The sequence below is a fragment of the Orussus abietinus genome, unplaced genomic scaffold, assembly GCF_000612105.2.
Source record: "Orussus abietinus isolate OABI.00-Male unplaced genomic scaffold, Oabi_2.0 scaffold63, whole genome shotgun sequence".
Classification (NCBI taxonomy): Eukaryota; Metazoa; Arthropoda; class Insecta; order Hymenoptera; family Orussidae; genus Orussus; species Orussus abietinus.
In genome coordinates, this window is record NW_019394384.1 from 39396 (window position 1) to 60040 (window position 20645).

At 48.9% G+C, this 20645-nt stretch overlaps 1 protein-coding gene across 2 annotated transcripts in view; it reads right to left on the reverse strand.

The window, feature by feature from the left end:
- Positions 1-20645, reverse strand: part of LOC105702488 (CCR4-NOT transcription complex subunit 6-like) — a 592633-nt gene that overhangs the window by 37701 nt on the left and 534287 nt on the right. For both annotated transcript variants that reach the window (XM_012430091.1, XM_012430092.2), the window contains exon 4: positions 10254-10322. In XM_012430091.1, coding sequence (XP_012285514.1) covers positions 10254-10322 — 69 coding nt within the window. The remainder of the gene's footprint in view (positions 1-10253; positions 10323-20645) is intronic.

A 20645-nucleotide genomic window follows, 5' to 3' on the forward strand; every position in this document is an offset into this window, starting at 1 on the left:
CATTGTAATAGAAATTGCAACCAGGACCGAGCACCGAGATGTACATCGCGACCCACTGCATTAGTTAGAAGAAAAAGGGAAAACTATTCGGGGAATAAAAAGAGGGTAACCGGAGTCGCGGAGTGACGACCTCGACAGTCTGCAGATACCGGTCTGAAATCGACGGGTAAATTCGCCAGTTTTTGCGACCCACCGAGTAGGGACATCCGGCGATCCGCGATTTTCCTTTTTCGTGGGTTCCACGGTCCGATTAACACCAAGGAATCGCAGAAAACAGGCAGGGAACACCGATTGCATCCAATAAAGTCTCCTCCCTATCGGGACTGCTCTCCCTTCTGCGCGACGGAGACTTCTCGCCACAAATCTCCGTTTCTTCCCCTCGACTAGAAACCGCAGAGTCGGGCTTTTTTTACAGAAGACACGTCTGCATCGACTTACGCATCTTCAAATAATTCTTTTTTAGAAACATTCCGCGGATAATGCATGTTACTTCACCGCAGTCGTCCAAACGCACGGCCGTACTGCACTGTTAAAACACACACACACACTAAAATTTTTAATAAATCTGCGATACAATCATAAACTTGATAGATAAATTCATAGTATCAAAACATCTTTGTGAAATCGTGTAGGTAAAACACTTATGCAATAAATTTCTCACGAATGTCATGATATATGCAACGAAAAATTGATAAAATCACGTTGTCGCTTTTTTAACAGTAATTACGTATATTGTAACGTGTCCAGCCATATAGTGCGTATGAATTCGAGCGATTTTGGGTGAAACGGGACGATTTGCAAAAGGGACTCGGAAACGTGGGTAATAGTGTGTACACAGAGGAGGTTGGAGCAGTTGTAAACGGAAGTTCGGGGAACTGGCCAGCAATTAGGTTAATGGCCGCGTCCGAATTCAGGGAACGAGATGGATGCGGATCCGCAGGTGCCACCTCGGAAGGTGGTCGTCCTTCGCGACTAGCCATCCTCTGCGAGTAGTATAGTTGGGGAGGATAGTTTGTCATGCGGCGGACATTACCTACGGGTGGTGCGAGCGACAGGCATCCAAGCTGGTCGTAAACTAAACAGATGCGGAGCCTGGAGGGTTCTCGACGCTAGGCGCCGAGGAACCGAGAATGGAGTCCAAAGCTCCTCGTAGGTAGTCAACTTGTTAATCACTCTACCCAAGAAGTGTTTACCTGGGAGAAATATGTAGTAGCAGACAGCCTCGAGGCCCAGGAACGTCCATCTAGCGAATGTTGGACGCGCTTTACCCAAGCTATCAGGACGTTCCGTTCTACGCGAAACGTCCCCTTGATCCTTGAAAATCTGTCACCCAGTTGAAATTCCCGGACCACGTTCGAGACCACAAAAAAAAAAAAAGGAAAATTGAACTCGTGCGCGTTTTCTCTATTACGCGCGGAAATCCCGTACCGAGGGATTTTTCATTACCTTCCAAAGTCGGCTCCAGAATGCGGCAGCAACCGCTTTGGCCATCTTCAAAAAGCGGTCCAGGATCATCGTCCAATCCCTCCACGTCCGATAGTTCCCAAAAACCGGGTCCTTTTCAGGGGATCTTTATCCAGAATCGGACTTTCGAGGCCTTCCCACAGGAGAGCGGCGATTTCCCAGATCCTCTGGGGTACCTCCTCGGGGCGCGCATACGTGTCGCGTCCGCGTAGTGCGCATCCACACCGACGAAGACACGTGGGCGTAAATTCGATACCGCGGAATCGAATTTCCCCTTTCCCTCTGGCATTCGATTGCGGGAAGCAAGTCGATCGGAAAGAGCGCCCCGAGCTGGCTGCCATTCGTGGCGCAACCCTTCTTTCTCCTCCTCTTCCCTCCCCGTAGAAATGCCTCTCTGTCCCCGACGCGAGTACACACGCCGTCGATTCGCCTCCTTTCCGGGAGGAAATCTTCCCGCAGGAGTCACGTCTAATTAGCCGGGCGAACGAACGGGGGAATTCCTTCTTCCTGCCCTTTGCTGGCCCCGGTATCGCGCGCTTATTAGACGTCACCGGCTAATGCGAAAGAACTCACTCCATGGGTGGTACCTGTACATACCCCGGCACACGCTAATGCACCCTGCCATGTACGCACGTGCACTCGCGAGTAAACCCTCGCGAATGGTAGCTAATTGCGAGACGTCACCGTAACGCCGAGCCTCGTAAAGGCCTGACGTCGAGCGAGCGCCCAGCCCCGCCAAGAACGCCCAGCAAATACGAGGGAATTCCGGATTTATCGGTGCCCAAAGGATTAAGTCTGTCAAAGAGGGCCTTTATAACGCGCCCGCGAGCACTAAAAGGGGCCCCTCGTATTCCGGGGTGCTCACCTTTGCCGCGGATTACGACTGAGGTTTCGGCTCTCCTTTGCGGGAACGCAGAGAGGAAACCAAACCGAGAACCAAGGATCCCTAGGAAACGATCTTTCGCGATCCTGGGCGGAACTTGGAATTATCCTGGAATTTCAGGTCACCTCTTAAGGGAAGGTAACAAAGGCCCCACACTTTGGAGCTTTATTTCTGCTCTGCAGAACATTTCAACTAAAAAGGGGGGTGTTTAGGCATTAGACGAGCATTTTTCCCATTGGTTAACTTTCGATCATGGAACCACCTGGGGGAGTCTTCATTGAAGATATTTTTCATGACTGATTATTCGGAACGAGATTTAGTAATCGAGTATGTACTAATTAGAAATAATGTTGCTTCTTTGCATCAACCCCGGTGAAATCTATTAAACGTTTCGAGTGGAATTAATTATTAATCTGGAAGTACCTCTTTGTGGTATAACAAAGGTGTGACGCCGTTAAGGGATGTTTTTTCAGCGCCCAGAATTAACGATCACGGTGCACTCCGTTGGTTTCGGCTATGGCGGCTGGCTTAATAAGCTAAGAGTACCGAGACCTAATTCGCACGTGTAATCAGCTGCGAGTTGAAATAGCTGGAAACAGATGAGGACTCGAGGCCTTGCCGCCATCTTGGGGAACGGAGAAGGGTGGAGGGAATTTCGAGCAACGAGCGGGGGTGCAAGGAGGAAGGTGGTACGAGAAATTTCAGATTCATTTGTTAGAGGAAGTGTCTTCCCCTTCCAGGGGCATATAAAAAGCTTCAACTTCGGCCCATTCACTCCAAACTTCACAGACAATTAAGGCTCGCGGAGAGTTCTTCCAACGCGTCCTTTATTCGCGGACTTTACACCCGTGCCAAATGAGTTTGTTAAACGGTCGATTCAACGGCGATTAAAGTTTTTAGACGTCACGAGGGTAGAGTTACGCCCGGGATGGAACTTCGGGGGAATTGCGGAGCAAATGAAGTTACTCTTACAACGATTTAATACGTGATCGTATTTTAAGGCAATACGTAGAACCGACGAGGAGGAAACCCAGAGCTTGAGAACGAGACGCGAAGAGGAACTTTTCGACTCGATTTTAGATTGAGATATCTTGGAGACGCATCCAAACTTCGACTTCATCCCCATTTGCGTTAAACTTCACAGCCAATCAAGATTCGCTTCGTGCTCTTGTTCAATGTGCTCTATGAGCGGGTCTTACTGACATGAGACAGTTGAAACGTGGATCCCTTATATATTATATATTAATAAGGATTTCGTAAACGTATAGAAATAATGGAATATGTTAAAATATCATACTTGTCGAAGTTGAGTGATCGAACTATTTTCAAGACTTGAGTACTTTTCGGATCGGTTCCATTAAGGGACGTCAATTTTTCGTTAATTTCCCAATGGAGTGCCGGCTCTCGTCCGTCATTTGGGAATCGATACGTATTTTAGCTCGATCCAAAAATTGAGAATTCCAAATCCAATACCATAATTGCATGCGGATCAGCGAGAGAGCTTATTCGGGAGGAGTTCAGGATGACCGATCGAGGCTGCCTATAGGTGCAGATTGGCAGGCTGTCAGCCCGTCAATCTGCCGTTTGATAAATGCCTTTTGTACAGCGAGAGTTTCGCGATGAGCTTAGTAAAAAGAGAAATACCGAGGGAGTATCCATCAATGGCTAAAACCCATTCGGGCTTGCCCCCCCAGCGTTGCTTCCGACATGCAGGGAACCGCGACTTCACTTTTCCTTTGAAAAGCCCATGGAAACAGGGAGCTCTCATAAATGCGATGCTTCCCAAATCCCGTGCACTGCAAGTCCCTTCCTCTTTCCACGGGATTACGGATTACATTTTACGCAATAAATCGTAATGGAATTCTCCAGTTGGACTCTCTGGTGTGCGACATTTCCACTCGCGCCGTGGAAAGATATCGAAGGTTTATTTTCAATTAACGTATCATTTTTAATTTCCCAGGGACGATATATCGCCGTGATCATTTCAGAGGATGTTTATTCACTGATGCTCTCTGGAATTAATTATCGAACGCACTTTTAGCCGCGAACGAATCAGGGGAGGAGCTCGCCCGGAATGGGTCACCGACGCGGTTCGCGGATGCAAATTGGCAGGCTGTTGGCTTTCAATCAGCTGATCGATACGCGCTTTTTATTCAGTCGGAAGTCGACGCAATGCTCGGTCGAAAGAGAAATGGCAAAAGAGGTATCCATCAATGACCATCGCCCATTCGGACCCGCCGCTCTCGAGGTTGCGAGTGCCGTGACCTGCCTCAAGACTCGCGAAACCTGTTCCATAAAATCCGGACAGGTTACCTAATTTACGCATATGAGCGAGTAAGGTGCGTGCCTCTTTGGTTTCACGAGAAACATCCGGAAACTGCCAGCGCAAAAGGACAATAATAACGAGCCCGTTGCGCACATTCCGCGTAAAATAAAGCAGGAAACACACAACGAAACGAGCCACCTGCCGATTAAACGGAACGCAATTAATTTCATCCAATTGCGTAAAATGTCGAACCATCAAATTTTCAGGTTATCCTAAAAATAAAATCCGACAGAGTTCAAGCCCTCCCTTGTACTAGAAATCTCTACGTCTTTCGAAACTATTTCTTCTTCGACTAGTCATAATTTTCCAAAGTACTTGCGTTATTAAATAATTACGTTACGTCGAAGGGTAGAAATCAAGATTTCCATGTCGACCAGACAGAGACTCAAGTTAAAGTTTAAGAAGACGGTATTTTCTCGATATTGAACAGTTTAGAAATATCTTTTTTATTCGTCACAGACACTTCCTCTTTCGGATGTCCGACATTTTAGTGGTGCAATTAGATGACAATCGAAGACTACAGATTTCTCATAGTACCCCGCATGTATTCCGTGCAATGAAATCTAATATGAAAATGAACTATTCCTTGTGCGACGAACGCGGATCTGAGGTGCAGCTCGATAAATGAAACAATTCTCATTTATTTTTACTATGCATGTGGGAAGGCAACGTCGTTTGTACATGTATTATTATCATGTGCGGTCGGAACGGCTTTAACGTCGGCGCGTCGACGTGTTTATAGCCGCGCGGGTTGTCCGCGATCGATTTAAAGTGATACGCCCTGGCCTAACGATCTCGGCATTAAAATCCATTAAGGGCGACGCCGATCGCCGGGAACGCCGTTAAACACGGCGGTCCCATTAAAATGGCCGACGGCGGGCAAAGTGCGGCGTCGCGACGCCCCGTAAGCTATTGCACCCCGGGGTGCGTCCGGAAAGAGCTCCCACGATACCGATTCAATTTCGCCCCGCGGAGTAGTCCGCGGCTCGCGGGCCCCTCTCCGTCATTTTTCAACCGAGAAACTGGTTACAAGAGGAACATCTATTATTCCGCGAATGCAAATTGCTCGGGAGAAAGGCGGCGAGCTTGCGGAATATTCCCGGAGAAATCCCCGCGAGATGACGAGCGACGAAAAAGGGAGCGCACTCGGCGAGTCGTTCTATTATTTATGAAATCATCTCATAGCGACTATATATATATTTTTTTTTTTCCGGAAAACTGGAAACACAAAGCCGAGGATAAAAGGCTAGGAGAATGATCCGAGCCTGGAATCACTCGTCGATTGTTTGTCCTAGCCTAAACGTGGTCGCGTGATCTTGGGCACAGTCCTAAGTGCACTTGGAGGTACGTGCGCAGAGATAATAAGGGGTACAGAGATCCACGGAGGAATATGGCCGTAAACTGGAGCAATTTCGCGGTCACCTACCCACCTTCCTCCCCCGACTCGATGACAATTCACGGAGCCGAGGTGCACCGTCGTGAATTCGGGATGCGCCGATGCACCGCGCATGCAGCTCGCTGCACCTCGTCTGCAACCGTCGGTGGCGTTAACGGGGACCTAACTGTGCTTTACTGTAAGACCGGACACTTACGAGTCGATATATCAGACCGAGTCCTAGAGTTCGCGTCCCATTGATTCCATTCCGGATTCGCCGGATCCGAAAAATAGGAATTTACCTCTCGCGCAAGAAACGGCACGGCCAGCTAGTCGAGGGAGAAAAGAAGCATCAAATAGCCCCCCAGTCACATTTCGATGTTACTTTGCTACCGCAGAAGCAAGCAATCTCCAGGAAGCCCGAGAAATAGTGCCACAGGATCGGGATGCACCGGCGATTACGTACGACGGCGATTGCGAGATGCAGCGAGGTGCAGCCAGTGATAACGCGGGGGTTAACTGTTTCTCATTGTGGCGGCGACACTTACTGGACGATATATCAGATGAGTCACATGGGAGCCAACATTTCTTGATCATTAATCCATGTGGAATCGCGTATAATTCCAGAAAGCCGACTCTTTCTTCCTCGCGCGAAAGGACGCCGCGTGGCCCGGCTGAGTTCCGCTGCAAGTGCATGCGCGCATGCACCTAGGTATCTGTACGCGAGCCAGGCCATTACGGCAACGTCCGACGTGGCAGTCGGATAAATACTAAATGCACCGAAGGAAAAATCCCGGCCAAGAAACGGTCAGGAGTCACGATTGGAAATGATTTACGGCGGATGCAACGGATCCACGCGGGGCCTGACAAATAGCGCAATAGATTCGGGATGCACCGGTGATTGCAGGGTGTTGGAGGGCGGCTTTGCGTTAGCGGTTAACGGCGTTTCGTAGTAAGAGCGGACACTTACGGGCCGATATATCAGCTCGGCCACCAGGAGCTATCCCAGAGGATAGCGCCCTATCGGCGTTATCCCGGGCGGGCGGCTCGGCCTGGTGCATCGCGTAATAGTGCATAACTTGGCCCGTCGCGATCAACCAACTAAATTAAACTTCCGAGCCAGACAAACTGCCGGCGAGGATCGGCCGCAATAAATAAACAGGCTCGGCCGCTCGCGCCCGATTCGCGGACGAAATCGGCAATGCGCTTTATCGCTCCCATAAATCGGCCTCGGTGAATCCCTCATTCGCGGGAGGCGAACTATAGCGAAATCGGCGACCGGGGATAAATAATCGTTATATCTGACATCGATCCTCGCGCCAGTCTGGCCGATTTAACGACCTGCTTGGAGGGCAAACCCAAATACGGGAGTCGCCGCGATAAGAGAGGGTTTCCCTTATCATTCATGACAAGCGCTTCGACTATTTTTTCTTCGATTCGGAAATTTACTGACCGATCCGTTATAAACGATTCGCTTTGTCGAGTGCCCGGAATGGATCTCCTCGTATAAGGTGCGTCGAGATGCACCCGGTGCATTCGAGAGTCAGGTTGCAAGATTAGAGGGTGCAGGCTTCCTTTTCGAGGGGAAATCTCCCAAGGAGTCGATCAACCGAGTAAAGATGCGTTTGGCATAATATACCGGGACTCATGCCGGAGTGCAGGGACCGGTGCAGTTGCATACTCCGCGCGTGTCGCCAGACTGCATGACCCGGTGCATCCGCGGTCTCGATGCTCGAGAATGGGACAGCCGGTCTGGTGCAGTGGCTCGACAATGCCGGGTTTTCATGCCGCAGTCACGACGTCTCCTCCAGGGAGCTCGATCTCCCTCGAGTGCACCTCGATAAATACCTCGATCACGCCCCCGCGTGTGCAACGTGCACCTTCCGCGAGGAACCCGCTCGCGAATCGCATTCCCACCGCTATGGGACTTCTTTCGGACTTGCAGAAACGCCTATGAGAATAATAAACCGAACGCCGCGCCTCGATTCGCGCTCCTGCTCCCAGGAATAATAGAACACTGCAAAGCAAATGTCACAACTCGAAAGCTCGTTGCACCGCTTGCATAGGCTGCAACGCTCGTGGCACTGCAGGTCGCGAGTCTGGATCGTGGCCACGATGGATTCATAGGAATCGAGGCGAAAAATCTCATGTTTTCCATTCGCACTCGGGAGTTGACATAGCCAAAAACAAATTGCACGGTGGTCGTCGCGGTGGTTGGAAATAAAATTAAAAAAGAAACGTACCCGCAATCTGCATTATACTTGTATGACCTTTTGAACATCTCGAAGGATGCACCGCAATTTACGATACCATTGCCTGGTTCCTTAAACTCTAATCCTTATTTGCGAGACAGAAAATTGGAGAATTTTCTTTAATTAGATAGAGGAAATGTACTCAGGCGGAGTTACCGAAAATAGTCCGATAAGCCGTCGCGTGATAAAAAGATGCAGATTATGCGAGGACTCGGCGTTGCGATTTCCGCTTTGGGACCAAAGAAGTCGCGCCTTCGGCGAGACGGTGTTCTTCCTTCGACACGGCCCGCCCCTCGGTGATCTCGTGATTATCAATTACCTGCACCGCCGTTGTTATTAGGATGCATTAACGGCGTCATATTGTCTCTGAGTTATGAGCCTCCCTTGGGCGGCGATTCGTCGGGCGCGAACGTATAATGTATTGTCCGTTACGGTAATTTCGTGACAAAGGCGATCTTAATAACTGCTATCAATTATCCTCCCCTGAACGATGTAATCGGGCCGATGGTCGCCCGCGATATTTTCCCGACGCGAATGCAAAGCAGCAGAGGATAATGGACGCTTAAATACGGTTAATTACGACGGATCCGCGAAATTCGAAGGCACGGCCACCGGGACTTTCCCCGGGTTTTTTTTAACATCGTGAAAATCCAATTACGACGAATTAAACGAAACGAGCTCCATCTACGGGGACTAATCCGCGCGCGATATTGATTTACGTAGTCCGCACGACTAGCGCATAAAATGTCCATCCAAAGTCAAAACGCGCACGGATGAAATCCTGCTTTGGCTTTGACTTCGCTGGAGGCTCCTTAAAATTTCGCCCGACCATAGTCGCACAAAAAAAAATTGAAAAAAGTATGAGCAAAGGATGCTCTCTCTTTACTCAAAAAATTCAGGACATTCGCTGCAGCGAGTGCGTCTGATGGCGCGATCAGTCTCGTGATGCAAAAATCTAATAATTTTAGCGAGCATCGATTTTTGGGAGCCAGCTTCGAGCTCTCAGAATTTTTTGAAAGGCGAGTTCGCGCAGTCAAAAAAAAGATACGAGCAAAGGATGCTCTCTCTCTACCCGAAAAATTCAGGAGATTCGCTTCAGCGAGTGTGTCTGATGGCGCGATCAGTCTCGTGATGCAAAAATCTAATAATTTTAGCGAGCATCGATTTTTGGGAGCCACCTTTGAGCTCTCAGGATTTTTCGAAAGGCGAGTTCGCGCAGTCAAAAAAAAAATACGAGCAAAGGATGCTCTCTCTCTACCCGAAAAAAGATTCGCTTCAGCGAGTGTGTCTGATGGCGCAATCAGCCTCGTGATGCGAAAATCTAATAATTTTAGCGAGCATCGATTTTTGGGAGCCACCTTCGAGCTCTCAGAATTTTTCGAAAGCCGAGTTCGCGCAGCCAGGGCTCTACTGTGTGCCGTTCGGGACAAAGGCATTTTTTTCCCCGGAGAAAATTTCATTTCGAGATGACTCGAGCAAGCCGACCGAACGGGAACGCGACTCGTAGACGCATTTTTCCCGCGCGAGGAATCCTGCACTCCCGACTGAATAATTTACTCCCTTAAATAAGCATCCTGCTCGCCGGCCGGGAGGAGCTCTTCTCCAGGAGAACAAGGGGAGGCCGCATCCGAGTCTGACGACTCGTCGACGGTTCTTATATTTTATTTACCCCTACTTGCTGCGTTACAGCGGCTCCGTGCCCCGTCGAGTCCCTTTGCAGGCAACACCGATATTCGTACATTTTCTCATTGCGCGGAGGAATGACTTTGAGGCCCCTCCACTCGCGACGCGAATCGATGCAAGGGAACGCTACAATAATTCCACCATTTCCTAACTCTTCCCTCCGAGTTTGGTAGAACGAGGACAAGGAATTATAATTAAAGCACCAATTGCCCAACACTTGAAATAAATTCCCGCAATTCTAGCGACGAATTAACGGGCTGTAATACTTACACGTGGGTCTCGTCCTGTTCGGCCTCGTCAAAGGAATCCATGGCCTCTGCGGTGGATGGCTCGCCGTCACTGAAACACCAAAAGCACAAAAATGAGAAAGATCATCGATCGGTTATCAGCTGACTAACTGGATAACTTCGCCACGTGGGGAGTCGTTTACCGGACTTCCCTGTCTACCGAAGCGATTTGACGTATCGATAGATGGGAAATTACTGGTATTCCGTGTATTTTAATCATCGGCCGACTGGAATGGCTAGATCGTCAATTTCAATTGAATAACCCGCTGCTTATTTCTCCCCAGGAATGGCGATATCGCTCCGCGCGATGCGATGGATGACTCGAAAGCCTCCGAAAGACGAAAGGTTCCCCAATGGTTCACGGGCAATCTGCATCGCCGGCGCGGAATTTGCATTCGCGTGTCATCGGGATCACGCGGGTCGTATCTCGGGTCCAGGTATTTACATAAGTCTCGGAGGCGCCATGGTTATCGAGCGGCGATGAATGCCTCGCAGGGAGTGTCTCTTGCAGTCCACCGCGGAGTAATCCGTACATTGTTCAAGGCTGATAGCACGTATCGTAACTCACGATCGTTTGGTCAATTAGGGGAGCGGGTGCACCGGGCGAGGATCGTCGATCTCGTCCGACGTTCCCTCGGGACTCCAACTCCGAGTCGACGATAACCGAGCAAACCTAAACCGACCGCGTAAACTGGGGCAGGAGTCCCTTGCTGCCTTCGCCCTGTTCCCCTGATTTCTTCGGGGCTAAAGTAACCGTGCAAACTCAAACCTAACCTAATTAATAACCGTGCAGACCTAAACCGACCGTGTAAACTGGAGCAGAAGCTGGAAGGCCTCCCTGACGTAACTTCGCCCTGTTCCCCAATTTCTTCGGACCCAAAGGAAGTTTAGCGTTAGAATACGTAATCGAAATAGGACGTGATATTAATTTCCTGAGAGTATTCTTCTTTTGGACTAAGAATACCTGAGTTTGATAAAATAGGTTAACTGGAAGATGCAAATGGTTCATTTCATAGTTTCCTTCCAACTCACGGCAGGATTTTCTTGGGAGTCCCACCCTGCGTGTAATTATCAATCCAGAGATTGCCAAATAGGAAAGTGGGAGAAATATTTCAAGTAGGGAAAGAAAGTTTATCATTAAGATATGTAATCGGAATAGGACGCGGCATTGCTTTCACGAGAACATTCTTCTTTTGGCCAATGAATACCTGGGCGCTGATAAAACAGGTCGATTGGAAGATGCAAATGGCCGTGGAACACGAATGTAAGAACCAGCAAGAAGTCGCGACATCATAATTTGCGATCACTTCATAATTTCCTTCCAACTCGGGAGACGATTCCGTAGGGAATCCCACCTTGCACGTAATTAGGAATCCAGCAATTGCCAAATGGAAAAATTGGAGAAATATCTCGAGTCGGGGAAAAACGTTTAACGTTAAGATATACAATCGAAATAGGACGTGCCATTGCTTTCGCGAGACCATTCTTCTTTTGGCCAAAGAATACCTGGGCGCTGATAAAACAGGTCGACTGGAAGATGCAAATGGCCATGGAACACGAATGTAAGGGCCGACAAGAAGCCGCGATATCATAACTTGCGTTCATTTCATAATTCCCTTCCAACTCGCGGCACGATCCCATGGAGAATCCCATACTGCACGCAATTATCAATCCAGCGGTTGCCGAAGGAAAAGTCGAGGAACGATTTCCCAAAGCCCTCCAGCTATTGGCGGGTAATCGGAGCAGGCCGATCCTAACGCAAATCGTTCCATCAGAGTCTGCCAACTTCGAGAAACATTGCTCGGGCGCACGAAGCCGTGGATGAGTTTTTCTTTTTCCTCCGCAATTAACTCTCGGCTGGCACGTAACGCGTTCACGTAGTGCTCGGGGATTTTGCAAAGTCGAAAATCGAGGCAATTTCCAGGCTGCATTCACCACTTTGCCCATGTAATTCAAGGGTTCGCGAGAATTACTTGTAACTCACGTGAAAGAAGATCCGATGAGCGACGTTGAAACTAAATACCGCATTAAACATCAGCATTTAATGACGTTCTCCATGCAAATTCGGTAACAATTACCGAACATAAGCCCCGCGATAGCGCACTATTAATATTCTTCGAAGCTCTTCCATAACGTGTCAAGAAACTGTCGGGAATGATTTTCTAACCATTAAATATATTTAAAGGAGTGGATATTTTTCTAAGTGACCGAAGGTGCGAATCCAAGGCGAGTCATTCTTCGAGATTGATATTTTACTGGGAAATGTCACCGTCAACTGTGTCGATGTAGTTGGGTGGAACTCGGTACGTGGTTTCGGCTCTTCGGGAAATGGGAACGGCATCCATGGTCGATTGCTCGATGTCGATCGGTAAGCGAGCATTTTCCGACCTGCAGTTAGATAAGTGGCTGCAGGTGGGAACGTTTAATCTCGGGAATAAGACCGGCTACACAGTTGAGAAACCCTGTAACACAGTAACCCCCGGGGAAATGGCGGTTCACGGTAGCAAACTCCGTCCAGGAGTAGCATCCCCGATCGTCGAGATAATCGGCGACTCGCACGCGATCCGAATAATGGACCTAAATACGCAGCTTCCTTGCTGTCGGACCTTTAGGACCGAGCCTTTTTCCTCGGTCGGTAAAGAAGGGGTTCCTTCAGGACGTAGCTTAAGAAGAAACACGCACGCGACCGCAAATCACGGGGGCGAAGAATCCCGCGATCCGCGGAAAGACTCGCGGCTCGATTCCATTATCCGGCATCGAGGTCGCTCGATAATTCAATTAATTAGCAAAGTGCACCGACGCTCGAACGTTGCACCCATAAAGTGCGTATCGCGATGGGCCAATATCGCCGGGTGAAATTCAGTCGAGGTGCAAACGATGATCGGCTAACGGGTTAATTTCGCGTAATCATAACTAGAATAATTACGGTCCCTATGAGGCTACACGTGGACTAGATAGCATGTCAAGTGTCATCTGTCATCGACTACCCGTGGACTGCCTCATTTAAGGGGAACATTATGTACCAGGAATTGTTTCGCATAGATTCGATTTGGGAGGAATCGATCAAAAAGAAAAAAATAATAATAATAATGGCACTCGAAAGTAATTATTTTAAAAGTAACCTCATGTAGTTTAAGTGTTATGGCTGGTACACGGGCATAGAGTGCTGTAAAGGATATTTGAATTTAATGTGGGAACGTTATCGCGATGTACTTTCAGACTGGGTGTTAAATTTCGCGTCTTTCCGTAAAGATGTTCGGTCGAGCTCCCGCCTATTAAAAAGCGATTTGGCGCGAAACTCCACCGAGTTCGCTGGCGAAGGAGCCGTCCTGGAATCGATGAATAAAGGCACACGGTAACGACGTGTACCCCGAGGAACACGAGCAGGTCTTTCGCAGACAAGGATATTATCTTCGCTTTGGGAGGTGCGACATTAATGGAGAGACATTAGTCGCGAGGGTAGAAAGGGGTCGAGGTGGTGCCGGGGTGAGTGGAAGTACCAGGGGTACAGAGGTAATCAGGATTAACAATTCAACCCTGCCCCGACCCGAAGGGGTAACAATGGGTGAAAGGAGCTACGAATCTTGTAATGACACCGTTTATTGATCCTCCCAGAGCCGAATCCTTGGGAGCCCCTGAGGGGAAATTAATTCGACGGTTTGCCGTTTTGCATCGAGGGTTGAACCGCTTTTGCTCCTCTCCCTGTGTTACATTTTAATATTTCCGCATTTTTATTCACTTCCCGTCGGAGTAATCGTTTCTGCCGAGTCTCTCCCCTCGCTTCGGAAATATGGGAGCATTTTATCTTTATCAAGAACAGATGCTTTTATTTCGACTCAAGGTGAAGCGAATCCCCAAGCTAATCGACTCGAATAAGACATTTTTCTCGAAGGGTATTCCACTGTCCGAAATTTTAGCCCGTGACCCGCAAGTACCTAATAAATGTCCTGACTTGCAAAATTTCAATAATCAAACATCATTTGTTTTTACTTATCCCAGACCGAAATGGCCTCGTGCTTTGACATACAAATATACAATTCTTCAAGGCTCTGAGAAGAAGGTGAGAAACGGAGGTTTCAAGTGTTAATGTCAACTTACAAATTAGACCAGTCTAGAAGTCGAGAAACGTACATTTGAACACGATAAAGGCAAAAAGCGTGTCTCATGGACTTCGATAAGAGGAAGGTAAGTCGAGATCTCTGAGAGAAAATTTAGTTAGCACGAAATTCTACAGATGGCGGAGGGCAACACCCGACAGTCAATTAGAGTATTAAAAAATCACGAATCCAGGGGATCTCTTGAGTTTCACTTTGGATTTCTCCAGAAACATTATTAGGAAACAACCTATGGAGTATGTCATTCCATCCAACACTGGATATAATACGACACAGCTGTCGACATAAATATGAACGTCGGGAGCGTCCCTAGGTTAAAACCTCCCTAGTTAGAGGAATCCTTTTTACCGACGTCGATTAAATTTCTCAACGGGTTCCACTTCAGCTTAAGCGTACGATGACTGTTTTTCCTCCGCGGTACTTGGCATTCAACGAAGAACCCGTCACGTGGGATCTTCTTGCCCTTATCTAATATCAGGCACGACCAGGAATACCGGATCCTCTTAGACGGGACGTTGCCTTCGAGTTCGGAGGTGCGACGTTAATGGAGAGACATTAGTCGCGAGGGTGGAACGGGTCTCGGGGGTGACGGGGAACGGAAGTACCAGGGGGGGGGGGGGTACAGAAGTAATCAGAATTAACAATTCAGAGCCTGCGCCGGCACGAAGGGGTTAGAGTGGATGAAGGGTGCTACGAATCTACCCGTGCCTTACCAGTTGACAGAGTTTCGCGGTGGGTTCGAGTTAAACTAGCTTTAACCGGGAGTCGCCGCATACGGCGAAGCTTAACTTGTAATTTGTTCCCATAGACCTATCTGTCTCTCTCGGGTGTACATACGTACACGTGGGTCCCTATGTACCTACATGCCGCCCCGTAAGTACGGACTCGCATGCGTCGCCCGATCGATGCGCCCCGACTAACGACTCGCCCCTTCCGGCGAATATCCCAGAAAATTTGCCCTACCGGTTTGGAAATAATTCACGACAAATAACGAGTCGATGGTTATCAATGGATCGAGAAGTCGAGGAGCGAGGCCCATCCTCGAGCTCGAATCGGCCGAGTCGATCGGTCGGGCTTCGACTGGGAATTGATGAGGCGTCGACGAGGGCTAGAGGCGGAGCGAGAAGGAGGGAGACTTCCGAATTATTTAAAATCCCGAGTCTGAATAAAAGACTTGTACAGGCTCGGCTGGGATTTTCTGCATGTTTTCGAGCGGCAGTTGAAAGCATTCGAGTCCCCGAGGCCGACTGCGAATCAGTTAACTCTTGAACGTCGAGTGGTCTGGGTTCGATCGCAAATTAATGAGGACCCGGCGAGGACTCGAGGCGGATTTCTGGAGAATGTATTTCTCCATTCTTATCCTTTCCCATAAACGATCGGTCCAACTAACGCGGTTGGTTTCGGATTAAATTTTGGATTAAATCCGAGACCCGTCGCCGGGGTAATTCCGCACGAACGATGACTCGGGATCGCCGCCACCGTTCCCACGTAGGCAGGATGTTTTCGGTCCGCACTGCGGCTGCGTTCCGGAAAATCGTCTCTTTGCGGCGGGACGAAAACGGAAATGCGATTTCCAGGGAATGGGATTTCCATTTTTCCGCCGCCGGGGGAAAATGGGACTTAGGTGTACACGGGGGAGGGCTTGGTTTTGGATTCCGTCCTGGCTTTTCGAATTCCTGGTGCTCTGGATCTGAAAATCTCGAGACGTCCCGCGAGTCTTCCTGACCTGTCGCAACCTCGGCTCAAGGCGATCTGGGAGGAGTGATCCAGTAATGCGACTCGATTCCGGTGCGGGATAAGCACGGGGCATTTGCATAAGGCTATCGGTTACCGAGGGGCGTTGTCGGCTTTGATACACACGCGGGCAAAACGCGCCTGTGTAAAACACGCGTCCTCGGCCGCGCGAGCGGCGACTTAATCGATCGCATCTTCGAGGAAACCCTGCCCCACCTATCGATCCCTCGAGATAATGACAAACATCGAACGTCAATGGGGGAGACAGCCCCCCGTGGGGGGTGCACCCCTTCGGTCGCACCTGACCTCGCAATTTCAAAATTGCGTCCCATTTTTCCCTGGTCGCGACCTCGTTAATTCCTACCGGAAAGAAACATCCCCTTCAATACGAAAGCACGTTTAATGAATTTAAGTACCCCGTCGAGGACGGGGGCGTAGGCGAAAGCAGGTCGCATGAACATGGCAGTAGTTGTGATCCTCTTAATCTAATTTCTCCGATAATCAATGCCGAGGAAAATCGAGCAAAACCGAGGAAGAAGGGATGCACGGAGTCGATACATAGGGATCTCGTTGGTTTGCAGGATATTGTTACAATCTATTGTTATAGTAATATATCGGAGGAAGTTGGGGCATTAAATCAGGATTTCATGGCATCCACGACGCGCGAGAAAATCCGCTTTGGCTGTCATTTACCGACTGCAGAGCTGCCAATATTGGCTCGCGGATGGAATCCGCTTGGAGGTATCGGCGGAAACTTCGGCGGGGTACTTAAAAGTTGGGGCGTTAAAAGGGTAGTCCGGCTCGCCGTCGCGAAACGGCTAAACGCCTTTGACGATTTGTATGCGTCTTAAAACAAACTTCGGCATCTAAAGGGGGAGGGGAAAAAAAAGAGCAGAAAACGGACAAATAAACGAGTCGGTGTGGACGCGGAACCACGGAGTTCCCGACGCAGGGCGATAATTTACCCTTCGACCATTTCGCCCCGGAGCTTTACGACTTGCACCGAGTCCGCGCTCTCTCCTCCTCTCCGTGCCTTTTTCCTTCTCTGGGTCCCTTTCCAACAATGGCCACGTTTACAGCCGGTGGAGGTGGTTAAAAGTATGACGAGGCAGCGCCGAAGTTAGGGCCCCATAAGAATGCACCGAACTCGGGCATTTCATTAAGATTTAGGGATTAATTATAATAACCGAAGTTCCCTGGACGCGTTTTACACTTTCTTTCCACCCAGATGGCCCTTGCCAGAAACGACTTTGACCCTCAATTACCCAATGCCGAATAATTTAGTTTCTCCCAAATAAGGGACAAGACCCCTCTAAATCTATTTCTATTTTTAATCCTTAACCTTTTACTATATAATGACGAGTGAGCTTCTTGGCACGGAATCCAGGCCAGACGTGTTAATACCGAATTGAAATCATGGTAAATGTAAAAGCGACCAAAGAAGAACACAAGTCCTCGCTCGCAGTTTCGATCGATTCAGTGACCTATTTTCTAAATCGTCCGGCAAGAGGTTAATATTTATCACGAATCCAGCTCGAGATTTGTACGTTTGAATTTCGTACCATGAGTCCGACTTGTCATTATACGCTAAGGGGTTAAACGACATCCCCATGTAGAGCGTTATTTCAGTTTTACTGCAGCCAGATTAAATTTATTCAGACCCGGAATCGTGCACCGTGGAAAATCCCCCTTTACCCGGACGAATGTTATTTGGCCGTAATAAATCGCCAGTTCCCCGTTTCCCTCGTTCCTTCCGGTTTAATTTGCAGCTGTTGATAATTGCAAGGGGTGTTAAAAAAAAATGAAAACCCAGCGGGAAGCGACACCCCTCGCGCGGAGACCTCGTGGAGGTCTGCTCGACGCAAACCAGGTAATTCCTGTCGTCGTGACGCCGCTTTTTCGCGACAAATGACAACAATGTCCATGTATGGCAGAATACTCCGGGTTAGTTTCAATTTACCGGTGTCATTACAGTTATTGGCATACATATCAGGGGTACGCATTCAGCTGGGAACGTACTGGTGCGTGTTCTCCCTCGGGGTTGTAATTATCACTGCCAGGTTCGGCTTCATAAGGGGCCGGTCTCATCCTCGGTCGCAATTGCAACCTCGGCTCCTGACTTTGCAAAATTTCAGTGACATCCTCGCGCAGATAGCATCGTGCTGACTGCGTTATTATAATTGCTAAGCGACCCGGCGATTCTCCTACAAGAAGTCGCCGTTTGGCGAACACTCGTTCGACTACTTTGTCGAGGAGTGCCTCTGCTCGCCTCTGCTTGGCTTCACTTCGACTCTACTCTTCCTCTGGCTGTACTTTGACTCTACTTTGATATTACTACGACTCTACTTCGACTCTACTTCGACTCTACTTCGACTCTACTCAGACTCTACACCGACCCTTGATAGCTCCCGCGAAACCGCAGAGCGCCGCCGCAGCTGCGCGAATAATTAGCCTCTGTAAATCGTACCTCCTCCGCCGAGGAGTTAATATATCATAATCGACGAACGCTCCTTCAACTACTCCTCCGACTACCGCCGATGCGCCCTAGCTGCGAGAATAATAATTATCCCCTGTAAATCGCGGCATTCTCCCCTGAAAACTCATTAGCGCGCTTCTCCTCCTCTGGGGTACGCCGATAGGGCTCTAATTTCGAGTTTGTTTTAATCCGCGCTACTCCTTCTATTTTAATCCGCCCGTCTTCGTTAATGAAGGTGTTATAAAACAAGAGTTCGCCGGAAATGGGAAATTAAACAGGCTTGAGTGAAAATTCTTGAAACCGATGGGAAAAGGAAATCCCACTCCGGCAAATGTATCGTCGCGTTACTCGTATTTCGGTTTTGGTTCCATTAGGAATTCATGTAATTAATTCTTTTTTTTTTTATAAACAGCCATTGAGGAAAAGTGTGGGTAAGTATGCCGATTATGAAGATTTCCTTGGATTTGTGGGTACATTTGGTCCACGCGCCGATGAGCCATTTTAGTAGTCGAAGACGTTGGAACGTCTTCGAGGGGAGTCGTTGCTCTGGAAAATCGGATGCCTTTTAAGGGCGGTGTAATGCCGCCGCTGGGAAGGGAACGAGACAAGGGGAGGAACGCGAACTCCGTTTTGACTTTGCTTCGCGCGATTCCAGTGAGAGAGTTTGCTTTTCCACGGGTGTGGTGGTAGTTCCACGGAGTAGTTTGTAGCCGGTAGCCAACTTCGCGTAGATTGAGCGGTTGAGTTCTTGATGGCACGACAGACTGTGGCTCTGCCTGAGTAATAATGCTCGAGGCTTACGCACGAGAAATTAACTTCATGCCTCTCGCAATTCCCTGATATTTGCCCGGGTGTCGGCCAATTACAGGCCGCGGACACTGAAATTTCGATAAATACGCGGGAGCGGGAATTACTCCCGGTTGATTCATCTCGCCTCCACATCCGCGAGGAAGGAAATTAATCTGCCCCTTCGACGAAATTCGACAAAAGTTAATTAGGATGTGAAGGATCCCCAATTTTCTCCCGGACACTCGTCAGGGCGTTGGCCAGCTCGACGGGGCAAATAACGCGGAAAATTCAGCAGCTCCGGTAGACGCGGCGGAAATTAAGCCGATAATTCTTCCCGCCGCCCCCTCGCCATTAGAAATTAAAGTAAATTCATTTTCCCCTCGGAATCGTAAATCCCCTCGGTGCTCGGAGTCCGTCAGCTCCAGGCGAAGCAGCTGGCAGGATGTCAATAGCCACCGAATGGGAAAAAGCGGGGAAAAAATGGAATAAAAATGGAGGAAATGGAAAAATGGAAACGCGTCGAATGGACCTCTGAACGGTTGTCGAAATGCTGGAGACAATTTTTCCCTTCCTCTGTATTTTCTTTATCTTCTTTGGGGACACGTTGAAAGGACTCGAAACGAGGCGATGGCGCATCTCGGACAGCACGCGAGCTATTAAAATGGGAATTGTTTCCTCCCGCAATTATAAACATATCATGCATGGAAGGACGTAAAGATAGGTTCGAGCCCGACGAGGCCGCACTCGGTCGTCGGGGAATAAATCATGAAGAGGAGATTACTTCGCAATTTCGAAAACCATTCGTTTAATGCGGTCCCCCACGTGGATCCTGTTAGAATAATTGTACTACGAGCGCGAGTTACAAAGGATGGGCGCAACCAAGACGAAACTTCCCCCAGGCTCGCATTGCCAGTTAAATGCATAAGCGTTTTATTCCTACAATGTAATGCCGCCGGTATACACGTACACGTATAAGTACGCAGCGGTTGCCACGGGCGTTTCTGTTTACCGCGGGAATATTTTCCGGAATAAGTAGCCGTATAAAACCTCGCTGCCGTAAATTTTCGGCTTAGTCTCCGTTTAACGCAACGCGTAATCTCGCCAAGTGCCCAGGGCCGAGGGTATCAGTGAGAAAGACTAATTATTATAAGTAAATTACATTTAACGACGATTCCCTTACCTCGGTACCACCCACTAAATCTTCTCGGCTAATTTTTAATGCAACTTCCAAACCAAACGTAATGAGACATCTACCATGAAA